This window comes from Salmo salar, chromosome 08 (assembly GCF_965601325.2).
Source record: "Salmo salar chromosome 08, fSalSal1, whole genome shotgun sequence".
NCBI lineage: Eukaryota > Metazoa > Chordata > Actinopteri > Salmoniformes > Salmonidae > Salmo > Salmo salar.
Window position 1 is genome coordinate 7,505,358 of NC_138298.1, and position 13,945 is coordinate 7,519,302.

The 13,945-nt window shown below is 44.9% G+C and overlaps 1 protein-coding gene across 1 annotated transcript; it reads left to right on the forward strand.

The window, feature by feature from the left end:
• The first annotated feature begins 2,207 nt into the window (after positions 1-2,207).
• Positions 2,208-13,877, forward strand: LOC106609896 (pre-mRNA-processing factor 19). Its single transcript, XM_014208941.3, has 16 exons — positions 2,208-2,447; positions 4,083-4,232; positions 4,456-4,532; positions 4,619-4,760; positions 6,327-6,397; positions 6,701-6,769; positions 6,980-7,021; positions 7,268-7,342; positions 7,696-7,771; positions 8,022-8,131; positions 8,286-8,441; positions 8,634-8,703; positions 9,639-9,812; positions 11,993-12,075; positions 12,433-12,538; positions 12,822-13,877. Exons 1-16 carry the CDS (start codon positions 2,429-2,431, stop codon positions 12,917-12,919), a joined length of 1,518 nt encoding a protein of 505 aa, XP_014064416.1. The 5' UTR covers positions 2,208-2,428; the 3' UTR covers positions 12,920-13,877.
• Positions 13,878-13,945: the final 68 nt, after the last annotated feature.

Genomic DNA, 13,945 nt, shown 5'->3' on the forward strand with positions numbered 1-13,945 from the left:
GCCAAAAGTACTGGACTATAGGGAATAGAGTGCCATTTGGGATGAAGTAGTCTAGAAGATACAGAGGAGACAATGTATCTAGAGGATTCTCTCAAAATAATGATAATTACTGTTTGACAATGATAGCTTGTTATAGCTTACTATTAATAGCCTTTAGAAGCATAGAAAACGTTATGTTTTCTCAGAGCCTAGGCCTAAGTCATGTGCTCAAATTTAGACATTTGTTCATTCTAGTTTAGCTTACTCTAAAATGGTATTGCCTCTAATCTAAAGTGAAAGAAATTGTATGAATCCACATTGATAGAAATAATTTATAGCAGGGGTAGGAAGTCCGCAGGACAGGGGCAGAACACATTTATACATATTTACAACTGTAACAATGATACATGTCCATTGGGGTGGAGGCAGGGTAAATGTCCATTGGGGGGCGGGGGGGAGAGATTGTCAGAGGCAGTGGAGTGGCTGTCCCAGGTTGTGTTGCAGCTCGACAATATGCTCTCGATGGTGCTCCTATAGAACACTGTGAGGGCCCTCGAGGACAAGCCACATTTCAAATCAAATTAAACTTTATTTGTCACATGTGCCGAATACAACAAGTGTAGACCTTACCGTGAAAATGCCATTAACCAACAGTGTAGTTCAAGAAGAGTTAAGAAAATATTTACCAAATAATAAAAAGTCAAACAATTGTATAACAATAACGAGGCTATATATAGGGGGTATCGGTACCTAGTCAGTGTGCGGGGGTACAGGTTAGTTGAGGTAATTTGTACATGTATGTAGGGGTGAAGTGACTATGCATAGATAATAACAGCGAGTAGCAGCAGTGTACAAAACAAGTGTGGGGAGGGGTCAATGTAATAGTCCGGCGGCCATTTGATTAATTGTTCAGCAGTCTTATGGCTTGGGGGTAGAAGCTGTAAAGGAGCCTTTTGGTCCTAGACTTGGCGCTCCGGTACCGCTTGCCGTGCGGTAGCAGAGAAAACAGTCTATGACTTGGGTGAGTCTCTGACAATTTTATGGGCTTTCCTCTGACACCGCCTAGTATATAGGTCCTGGATTGCAGGAAGCTTGGCCCTAGTGATGTACTACCCTCTGTACCGCTTTACGGTCATATGCTGAGCAGTTGCCATACCAGGCGGTGATGCAACCGGTCAGCATGCTCTCGATGGTGCAGCTGTAGAACTTTTTGAGGATCTGGGGACCCATGCCAAATCTTTTCAGTCTCCTGAGGGGGAAAAGGTTTTGTCGTGCCCTCTTCCTGACTGTCTTGGTGTGTTTGGACCATGATAGATCATTGGTGATGTGGACACCAAGGAACTTGAAACACTCGATCCGCTCCACTACAACCCCGTTGATATTAATGGGGACCTGTTCGACCCGCCTTTTCCTGTAGTCCATGATCAGCTCCTTTGTCTTGGTCACATTGAGGTTGTTGTCCTGGCACCACACTGCCAGTTCTCTGACCTCCTCCATATAGGCTGCTTCTTCAGCCTTCTGAGGTTGAAGAGTCACTGTCGTGACTTCTTCACCATGGTGTCCGTGTGGTTTGACCATTTCAGCTCCTCAGAGTGCTGAGGAACTTGACGTTGTTGACCGTCTCCATGGCAGCTCCGTTGATGAGGAAGGGGGCGTGCCCAGCCTGGTTTTATTTATAGTCCTAGCCCTCTTGTCTAAACTATAAGTCTACTTCTTCGTGGGTTTATTTATGTAACCTTTATTTAACTAGGCAAGAACAAATTCTTATTTAATTTGACGGCTTACACCGGACAAATCCGGACAATTGTGCGCCGCCCTATGCGACTCCAAATCACGTCCGGTTGTGATACAGCCTGGAATCGAACCAGGGTGTCTTTAGTGACGCCTCTAGCACTGAGATGAAGTACCTTAGACCGCTGCGCCCCCAGGAAGCCCAATGGTGAATGGTGAATGGTGAAAGCAGATTCTCAAACATTTCAGCACTGCCTTTGACACATTTTGATGACCATATATTATTTAGGCTCTCTCTGTTATTTATCTATAGTTTGTTGGTCCTTGCTATCCGGGATCTTCGGGGTGTCCTTGCCCCCATTGAAGTTTACATTTAAAATGGGTACGGCTAGGGGTTAAGCATTAGGGTACGGGCGTCCCAAGGATTTTGAATAACACTTTAGTTTGTTGGGGACTACAGACTAGGGGGGGTCGGGGGACTCGTGCTATCCCAGCATGCAATAGTCGGATCTGTACCCAACACGCGCAGCCGCGGAACAGGGTGCGCAGAATACGGAAAGGAAAATTCATCCATCAACATTTTATTTAGCCGGATTATTATTATATGAGAATCAACACAAAAACAAGGTACAGTTGGATCCGAAGAACATTCATTTATCTGTACTGATACGGTGATCTCGGAGGAAACGAACGACGAGGGTTTAGCTAGCTACGGAAAATGTCCCTGGTTTGTGCAAGTAAGTTCAAATGAATGAGTTGAGCTGCCCTTCCGTAACGTTACCGGTAACTGCATAGACCGCAAATATCAAAAAAGGTCTCTAGAACCTTCCCTTATTATTGTCACCCTATGCATGTTTTACATTTCAATTCGCAAGCATCCTTTTTCAAACATTGTATACTGGACCAGCTTGACATCGGTGTTACTAAACTCAGCAGAAAAAGAAACGTCCTCACTGTCAACTGCGTTTATTTTCAGCAAACTTAACATGTGTAAATATTTGTATGAACATAAGATTCAACAACTGCGACAAACTGAACAAGTTCCACAGACGTGATTAACAGAAATGGAATAATGTGTCCCTAAACAAAAGAGGGGGGTCAAAAGTAAGTCAGTATCTGGTGTGGCCACCAGCTGCATTAAGTTCTGCAGTGCATCTCCTCCTCATGGACTGCACCAGATTTGCCAGTTCTTGCTGTGAGATGTTACCCCACTCTTCCACCAAGGCACCTGTAAGTTCCCGGACATTTCTGGGGGGAATGGCGCGAGTCCTCACCCTCCGATCCAACATGTCCCAGACGTGAGATCTGGGCTCTTTGCTGGCCATGGCAGAACACTGACATTCCTGTCTTGCAGGAAATCACGCACAGAACGAGCAGTATGGCTGGTGGCATTGTCATGCTGGAGGGTCATGTCAGGATGAGCCTGCAGGAAGGGTACCACATGAGAGAGGAGGATGTCTTCCCTGTAACACACAGTGTTGAGATTGCCTGCAATGACAACAAGCTCAGTCCAATGATGCTGTGACACACCGCCCCAGACCATGACGGACCCTTCACCTCCAAATCGATCCCGCTCCAGAGTACAGGCCTCGGTGTAACGCTCATTCTTTCGATGATAAACGTGAATCCGACCACCACCCCGGTGAGACAAAACCGTGACTCGTCAGTGAAGAGCACTTTTTGCCAGTCCTGTCTGGTCCAGCGACGGTGGGTTTGTGCCCATAGGTGACGTTGTTGCCGGTGATGTCTGGTGAGGACTTGCCTTACAACAGGCCTACAAGCTCTCAGTCCAGCCTCTCTCAGCCTATTACGGACAGTCTGAGCACGGATGGAGAGATTGTTCGTTCCTGGTGTAACTCGGGCAGCTGTTGTTGCCATCCTGTACCTGTCCCGCAGGTGTGATGTTCGGATGTACTGATCCTGTGCAGGTGTTGTTACACATGGTCTGCCACTGTGAGGACGATCAGCTGTCCGTCCTGTCTCCCTGTAGTGCTGTCTTAGGCGTCTTACAGTACGGACATTGCAATTTATTGCCCTGGCCACATCTGCAGTCCTCATGCCTCCTTGCAGCATGCCTAAGGCACGTTCACGCAGATGAGCAGGGACCCTGGGCATCTTTCTTTTGGTGTTTTTCAGAGTCAGTAGAAAGGCCTCTTTAGTGTCCTAAGTTTTCAGAACTGTGACCTTAATTATCTTTGAAAGACAGGGTCCTGAAAAAGGGATGTTTCTTTTTTTGCTGAGTTTATTTATTTGCAAAGTACACTTAAACTGCAACGTGTTCTTCCATCTTCTGACTATAGTAATGTTTGCCGTATTTCTATTGTAATTTCGGGCATGCTAACTTCCCCCCTCTCGCTCTACCGTCCATCCAGTCTCGAATGAGGTGCCGGAGCACCCCTGCGTGTCGCCGGTGTCCAACCAGGTGTTCGAGCGGCGGCTGATTGAGAAGTACATCGCCGAGAATGGAACCGACCCTATGAATAGGCAGCCTCTTTCAGAGGAACAGCTGATAGACATTAAAGGTGAGGGAGACACGGAGGAGAGTGTGTTCAGATCTGATGCCGAGCTGAAGTTAACACAATAAGGGTTATCCACACCATTTGACTTCCAACTATTCCTGCATGGTGCCCAGCAAAATCTCTAGGCTAGAGTGCATTCTGCCACTTCAACAACAATGATAACCCCACTAGTCAGGAGTCAAAAGATATCAACACATGAAGCTATTTTTGTCTCCCCCTGCCTCAGTCTCTCACCCCATCAGACCCAAAGCTCCCTCATCCACCAGTATCCCAGCCATCCTCAAAGCTCTGCAGGACGAGTGGGTGAGTCCATGTATAGTCTCCTACACTCCCCTTCGCTGTGTCTGAACTGAGACACACACACACTTCTAAAACTCTCGCTTTCTCAGGATGCGGTGATGCTCCACAGTTTCACCTTGAGGCAGCAGTTACAGACGACACGTCAGGAGTTAAGCCACGCCCTCTACCAGCACGACGCCGCCTGCAGGGTCATCGCCCGTCTCACCAAGGAGGTCACTGCCGCCAGAGAGGGTGAGAGACATATACACACACACACACGCATGCTTGTACACTCAACACATATGATTATACATACAGTGGCAAGAAAAGGTATGTGAACCCTTTGGAATTGCCTGGATTTCTGCATAAATTGGTCCTAAAACTTGATCTGATCTTCATCTAAGTCACAACAATAGACAGACACAGTCTGCTTAAACTAATAAACACACAAACAATTATGTTTTCATGTCTTTATTTAACACACCGTGTAAACATTCAGTGTAGGTTGGAAAAAGTATGTGAACCCTTGGATTTAATAACTGGTTGATCCTCCTTTGGCCTCAATAACCTCAACCAAATGTTTTCTGTAGTTGTGGATCAGACCTGCACAGCGGTCAGGAGGAATTTTGGCCCATTCATCTTTACGAAACTGTTTCAGTTCAGCAATATTCTTAGGATGTCTGGTGTGAACTGCTCTCGAGGTCATTCCACAGCATTTTAAATCGGGTTGAGGTCAGGACTCTGACTGGGTCAATCCAGAAGGTGTATTTTCTTCTGTTGAAGCCATTCTGTTGTTGATTTACTTCTGTGTTTTGGGTCGTTGTCCTGTTGCATCACCCAACTTCTGTTAAACTTCAATTGGCGGACAGATAGCCTAACATTCTCTTGCAAAATGTCTTGATAAACTTTGGAATTCATATTTCCGTTGATGATAGCAAGCTGTCCAGGCCCTGAGGCAGCAAAGCAGACCCAAACCATGATGCTCCCTCCACCATACTTTACAGTTGGGATGAAGTTTTGATGTTGGTGTGCTGTGCCTTTTTTTCCCTCCACACATAGTGTTGTGTGTTCCTTCCTTCCTTCCAAACAACTCAACTTTAGTTTCATCAGTCCACAGAATATTTTGCCAGTAGCGCTGTGGAACATCCAGGTGCATTTTTGCAAACTTCAGACGTGCAGCAATGTTTTTTCTGGACAGCATTGTCTTCTTCCGTGGTGTCTTCCCATGAACACCATTCTTGTTGAGTGTTTTACGTATCGTAGACTCGTCAACAGAGATGTTAGTATGTTCCAGAGATTTCTGTAAGTCTTTAGCTGACACTCTAGGATTCTTCTTAACCTCATTGAGCATTCTGCACTGTGCTCTTGCAGTCATCTTTGCAGGACGGTCACTCCTAGGGAGAGTAGCAACAGTGCTGAACTCTCTATATTTATAGACAATTTGTCTTACCTTTGACTGATGAACATCAAAGCTTTTAGAGATACTTTTGTAGACAAGAAAAATACTATTTGTGTGTTTATTAGTTTAAGCACACTGTGTTTGTCTATTGTTGTCACTAAGTTGAAGATCTGATCACCTTTTATGACATTTTATGACATTTATTCAGAAATCCAGGTAATTCCAAACGGTTCACATACTTTTTTTGGCCACTGTACATTCACACACACACAAGCACACACACACACACAAGCACACACACAAGCATACTTGCACACACTCTTTTATGTTCATCTGGAAACAGCTTTGGATGTTAGTGGCCATGGGGCGTCACTTCTCATTTCTCCTTTTCTTTGTTTTACCCTTCTCTCTCCCCGTAGCTCTGGCCACTCTGAAGCCACAGGCGGGATTGGTGGTGGCTCAGGCAGTCGCTTCCCAGCCCTCTGTCACGGTCAGTGATTGGCTCATAGCCTTCAGTCAATATGTTTAATTTGATAGTTAACTGGTTTGATGGTTAACTTCTCATAAACGTTTAATTTGATAGTTAACTGGTTTGATGGTTAACTTCTCATAAACGCATGAGCTCAAAAAGTCTGTTTCTTGATTTGAAGTCCTTCGGTCTAACTGAGACCTGTAAAGTTGTAGTATCTATTTGTTAATATAAAAATAATTTTGGACAGCTGACGCAAACACATTTTCGAATAAGAAATGTACAATTCTCATTTTGTTATTCATTCTGTATTTCATTTCACAGGCTGGAGGTGCAGGAGAGCCCATGGACGTCAGTGAGCAGGTGGGAATGATGCCAGAGATCATACAGAAGGTAAGAGATGACACATGACCTCACGTACATTCACATCCACAGTACAAGAGAAACGATACCACACCGTTATACTAGACTATCATGAGCGTTCATTGCAAATAGTACCATATAAGGCCGTGGGGTATAAAACCTTGAAATAACCAATCAACCATGCTGTCACACTACACAGCACAGAGTGACCTATACTAAGATGTCCGCCTCTCTCCACAGCTGCAAGACAAGGCCACTGTCCTGACCACGGAGAGAAAGAAGGTACCTATTCAAACACCGAAGAAGTCCTTTTCAAACAACTTCCCTGTTATTCATAGAAGAACCAACCTAATGTCCAACCAGTTGTCAGCTGAGTATAAGCTATGGGCTTGTGTCTCAAATGGCACCCTACTCCCTACATAGGGCACTACTTTTGAACAGGGGCCATAGGGTGACATTTGGGACATAGCCACACTGGGAGACAATTTTTGTCCAAACCTCACCTCTACCATCTCTCTCTTCCCACAGAGAGGAAAGACGGTTCCAGAAGAGCTGGTCCGAACGGAGGACCTCAGCAAGTACAGACAAGTGGCTACCCATGCTGTGAGTGTGTGTGTGTGTGTGTGTGTGTGTGTGTGTGTGTGTGTGTGTGTGTGTGTGTGTGTGTGTGTGTGTGTGTGTGTGTGTGTGTGTGTGTGTGTGTGTGTGTGTGTGTGTGACCTCTAGCTATGGCTGGTATTGGAACACTTATTCTTCAAACCATGGGCAAGGTCAGAAAAGTTCCTTCCTGTTTCAGATCATTTTTCTTCCGTTTCATGCCCACTGAACACAACCCTAAATGCTGTCTGTCTGTCTTTCTTTCTTTCTTTCTTTCTTTCTTTCTTTCTTTCTTTCTTTCTTTCTTTCTTTCTTTCTTTCTTTCTTTCTTTCTTTCTTTCTTTCTTTCTTTCTTTCAGGGTCTCCACAGTGCCAGTGTGCCTGGGATCCTGTCTCTGGACCTGTGTCCCTCCGACACCAACAAAGTGCTCACTGGTGAGACATACACACATATACACACACACGGTCTACTGCCCATTGTAGATATACACACACATTGTTTCTGTGTGAATACCATCAAAATTCCTCCCTTGAGGAAACAAAAAATACTATGGCTGTGTCCCAACAGTTACTCTACATGTCCTGTATGGTGCACTACTCTTGACCAGAAGGGTGACGTTTGGGACGAAGACCCTGGCCAGACCCAGATACAATCCCTAACCTCTCTCTCTGTCTCCCTCTACAGGCGGGGCTGATAAGAACGTGGTGGTGTTTGATAAGAAGGAGGAGCAGATCATCGCCACCCTGAAAGGACACACCAAGAAGGTCACCTCTGTCATCTACCACCCCTCTCAGGTGAGACACACACACACACACTTCCTTTCCTTTACTCTCCATTTACATAGTCAGCAGCAATGTCTTGCACTGGAATTACTCTCTAACTCTAATATGCCTTACCTCAACAATTTCTCTCTCTGCGCACTCTCCTCCTCTCGCTCTCTCCCTCCAGTCGGTAGTGTTCTCGGCCTCTCCAGACAGCACTATCCGTGTGTGGTCCGTTACCGGGGGCAACTGTGTCCAGGTGGTGCGGGCTCACGAGGCGAGCGTCACTGGGCTCTCCCTCCACGCCACCGGAGACTACCTGCTCAGCTCCTCCGAGGATCAGGTAAAACACACACACGCATACACACACAGACACACACGCAACACATGTACACACACAACAACACACACGTGGATTTGGATGTCGAGAACGGTATTGTTATGTAAAGACCTGTTATTATGATTTTTCTCGCAATCTGCTGTCTCCCCCTCTTTCTCTAATGTCTATCTCTTCCCTTCTCTCTCTCTCCATCAGTACTGGGCCTTCTCTGACATCCAAACAGGTCGTGTTCTCACCAAAGTCACTGATGAGGCTACAGGATGTGGTGAGGGTTTCCATCTCTCTCCCACTCAAATATTTTTAATTGAGGAGATAAGACTGTGTTGAAAAGACATGAAAGATAGGAGTAAGTAAGCCTTATCCAAGCCAGAACGGCCCATAGGGCAGGAGTATCTGTCCTGTTTCTGTAGTGTGAGGCAGCTTGATGTATCAGTCCACCCCCTCCTCCCCCAGACAGGACACTAGTCTACCACAGGGCAGTAGCGGGAGGGTGAGTGAAAGGGCAGTGGGCTGGATTTGAACCCATGGCGACTGTGGCATTTCTAATCGCTGGACCACACCGTTGGACCTCTCTCTCTCTGTCTTCCCAGACGTTTTATTGACCACATGTTGCTCGGGACAAGATTTTGTTGGCCACATGTTGCTCGGGACAAGACGTTTTGTTGGCCACATGTTGCTAGGGACAAGACGTTTTATTGGCCACGTGTTGCTAGGGACAAGACGTTTTGTTGGCCACATGTTGCTCGGGACAAGACGTTTTGTTGGCCACATGTTGCTAGGGACAAGACGTTTTGTTGGCCACATGTTGCTAGGGACAAGACGTTTTATTGGCCACATGTTGCTAGGGACAAGACGTTTTATTGACCACATGTTGCTAGGCACCAGCTTCCTCTCATTGTCTGTCAGTATCCAAAAGTACAACTTGCTAAATGTGGGGTCAGAATTTGTTCATAACTGACTTGCCTAGTTAAATAAAGGTTAAATAAAAACATATCAGGCCCCTTAAATGCCAGGGTGTCTTTCCTATGTAAATAGATACAAATAAACAATAACATTTAACCTCCCCCCCTGTGAATTGACTGACCTAGTACCTAACTGTGTAGTAATATTTCTAACCAACCCGTCCCCTGTACTCTCTGAAAACACACTGATACATTGCAAATGCATGTTCTTTACACATCCTGTCCTGTGCCCCTCCAGCTCTGACCTGTGCTCAGTTCCACCCTGACGGTCTGATCTTCGGGACGGGGACGGCCGACTCTCAGATCAAGATCTGGGACCTGAAGGAGCGCACCAACGTGGCCAACTTCCCTGGCCACATCGGCCCCGTCACCTCCATCGCCTTCTCTGAGAACGGATACTACCTGGCTACAGGTGAGATTGCTGTTTGTGTGTGTGAGAGAAGTGTGTGAGAGAGAAGACTAGCTTGTGTGTGTGTCAGTCTCTGTTACTCTCTGTCTGAGTGACTGTGTGAAAAGTTGTCTTTGTTCCTGTGTGTTACACACTGGCGATTTTAGCATATACATTTTGGTGGGGCAAACTCCCCCACATTTTTTGGGATGCATGCCAGCAAAGCCACTACACAACGCAACACTAAAGAATACATGAATTGCACTATAACGGTGACAAACGGTGCCCACAAACTGTTACGGCCTACATAAAGCTGTCCCAACAGCAGCCCCAACACCTTACCACTGCTACACCTGGCTATCAGCGGAGCCTTGTATGGCAGCCAAACAGTTCATTCAACCTCATTTACTGCCTTTAAAAAAAACATGGCTGATATGGATGACTTGCTTAAACAAGTGTGGTTTCTAATGTAAATTGAGATGTACAAACTATGGCACAAGGGGAGGACGAGCGGATAAGAGGCAATCCGTAATTTCGATTAAGACAATGAGTGAGCTAGGACGTACGTAGTCAAGATAACTATTTGTTCAGCACTTTTGAAATGTACAGCGACAGAATTCAGAAGATGCTACGTTCTTACAGTATTCTCCTTGTACACAAAGTCAGAACCTTAGGATAAATAAAGGGGGCATATAAGCAGACAATGAAAGCTCTTACAATATTCGATTACATTTCTCTAAAACAAGCTAGGGGGGGGGGGGGACAACAAGGTTGAATCATGACGTCAGTGATCTTCAGGTCAGAGTTCTAGAAAGAGGCCTGAGTTCCCGACCTGGAATTCCAAGTTGGATGATTTTTCAAAACATATTTTCCCCAGTCGGAGCTCATTTTTTCCCAGAGTTCCCAGGTGTCTTGAACTCACTGAAGTCTAAGATTTTCCAGTTTCCTGTATTGACAGCATAGCCAATGTATTCAACCTTTTCTGGCTCATGGCATGTGAACGTTTATACTTTCAAGAGACCTTAAACCCAGACTTGGACTACACACCCACTCCACTGAATAGCAGGCTATGCAACGCTTGCAGTTAGCCACTGATTCCTTCCAAACCACTCATTGTTGAATTTGTGATTTCCAAGTTGTTGTATAATGTTTATGGCCCATGGGCACCAATACCTTTATTTATAATTCATCTTCATATGACAAGGATTGAAAAGGATTTGCCAGTAGATTGTCGACTTGATTCACGATAATGACTGCTTGTCTAACTTGCTAACTACGATTTCGAAAGTATGATGTTGACATGATCAGTCCAATCAAAACTACGGTAGATATAACTTGATTTGACGTCATTTTATGGCCAATGACCTTGAGCCTTCTTGGATGGGCACTTCTAATGTAAATCTATAGCAGCACCCAAGAGGCTTGAATTTTCGAGCTCTCCCTGTAGATTTTGCATGAGGTAGTGTCCCCATGAGTGACAGAACAGTGAGCCAATTACGGTGCAACTGTAGAACATTACCAACCCCTACGCTCTGTATTTTCCACTGGCTGCCCCACCACCACAGAAAGCACTGAGCTAGGCTGAAACACCTGCATTTTGGAGCTGCTTTACTCAAGACAACAAAAAAAGAGACCATGTTTGTAAGCTGCTTTATTATCTATTTTTATTTTTTATCCCACCTTGTACTGCAACTGCACATGAAGAGCTGAGTTGAAATATTCATTTTTAGAAGCGCTGCACACTGGCATAAAAGTTGGTATAATTTACGAAAGTCTACCTAAGTGAGACTTTGTCCTTGTTTCTTGGCTATTTACATTGTTTTATTCACAAGCTAGGTTGTTTTTTAATGTTTGAGTTTCATCTGCTAGGAAAGAGAAGACAATGTGTCTACTATTCAGACTCAATCTCACTGGCAGATTTGCGTTACCATGGTAACCTCCCCCTTAAAGGGGCAGGTGAACATTTATGTGTCATCTGATATTTTGGTTAAGAGACCAGGATCACAAAAAAATGAAATTAAACAATATACCACAACTTCTTACTAGTTATACATTTTATTGTTTTAGAAACATTAAAGTACGCTCATCTGTTTTTTTGTGTGTGTGTTTTGGTGTAATTATTGCAAACCAAAATATTTTGGCTGGTTAAAAAAATCTGAGTACATTTTTGGCCCTGCTCACCTCACCACCTCTCCTGTCTCCAGGTGCCCAGGACAGCTCAGTGAAGCTCTGGGATCTGAGGAAGCTGAAAAACTTCAAAACCATCACCCTGGACAACAACTATGAAGTAAGAAGAGCAGAAAATAATTTGTGCACATCTGAAATGACCCCTATCCCCTACACTACTTTTGACCAGAGCCTAGTGCACTATCTAAGAAATCCGCTGCTGTTTGAGAGAGCCATTGTAGACTGGACATTCAGAAGCTAGTCGTGCTACAATCTGCCCTGTCCCACATCTGTGCTCTTGCATTCTTTCATTTCTGTCACTGGCATGACCATTCCATAAGGAGTTTGCAAGAGAGCAGAAACCGACTTGTACCCAGGCTAGCAACGTTCTGCCCTGTATGAATACTGTAATCTCCTTGCACTGAACTTCCCTGTCAATGTAGGTAAAGGATATGTGAGTCTCTTTCCTCTCCCTCAGGTGAAGTCCCTGGTGTTTGACCAGAGTGGGACGTACCTGGCTGTGGGTGGCACTGACATCAGGGTCTACATCTGTAAGCAGTGGTCCGAGGTCCTCAACTTCACAGGTAAGAGAATGCACAGTGTGTGTGTTATACTGCTGTACTGCTGAGTTAGCTTGGGAACAGTGGTCTAGAGGTGGGTCTTCAAAGTGCCTGGATGGATGATGATGATAATAGCAAATGTGTGTATATACAGTATCTTATGAAATATTTAAAAAGTGTATCTGAAGTTTACTATTCCGTTTATCAGCACCTCCCCAACTTTATTGGGTGTGCGTCAACTCATCCTTTTGAGTTGATTTCAAGTCTAACATTTTTGCCTGTTATTGTTTTGTTTTTCTTTACCCAGAACACACTGGGGTGGTGACTGGCGTGGCGTTCGGGGAGCACGCCCAGTTCCTCACCTCCACCGGAATGGACAGGAGCCTCAAGTTCTACAGCCTGTAAGAACAGGGATCAAAGATCATATGGGCAGAGTTGATGGATGGCTCTGATTGGCTGGCCTCTCTGAGGTCACACTGATGTATGCATGGGAAGAGACTTTGGCTGTGTCCCAAATGGCACCCTAGGGAATAGGATGCCATCTGGGGGACACACAGACCCTGCAGCAGTTGATCAGAAGGGAAATGCAGCCTGATTGGATAATAATCTGAGGCTAGAATGTTAGAAGGGATTTTTAACTGATATGCTCCGTTTCTTCATGGAGCATATCAGTTTGGATTCCAGGCTACTGCATTGCACCCAAAATATGTCATGCAACAATCCTACTGTATATGACCCATACTAGACTAAGAGCCATGGAGCGTGTCCCAAATGGCACCCTATTCCCTGTATAGGGCTGCACTACTTTTGACAGGAGCCCCGGTCAAAGGTTGTACACGATAAAGGGAATAGGGTGCCATTTGGGACGCACACAGTGACTGAATCACACCGGACCCCCCCCCCCCCCCCCCCCACACACAAGAGAGCACACACAGAGGTAACTTCAGAGTGAACATTATTGTTGTAGAGATATAATATATATATTTGAAGCTCAGTGCCACCTTTATTTTTATTCATATATTTACAGTATCAGTATGTGGTATTAGTCTTTACAGCTTGTGAATGTCATGTTGATTTCATGCCTTTTATTCTCCTCATCCTTTTTTTTTTACTATCCATTGTTTCTTGTACAAAGTGAATGATTTCGGTTAGTTGGTAAGTGATGCCATTGATTTGAGGAAATTCGAATATTTGTATTTTATTAAACCCTCTGCTCCATTTCACTCTGTTTATTTTTTATTACTATTATCATATTGTCCCTCCTTTCTCTCTTTCTTCGTGAAATGCCTGTCTTATGCATTATGCTTTTGCTAGGTGAAGACTGTTTTTGGATCATCAATCAATAAACATCACAAAAGTCTAATCCGCTCTCATCGTGTGTGTGTGTGGTCTATTACATGCTTTATTACACAACACAATTACCCGGTGTGT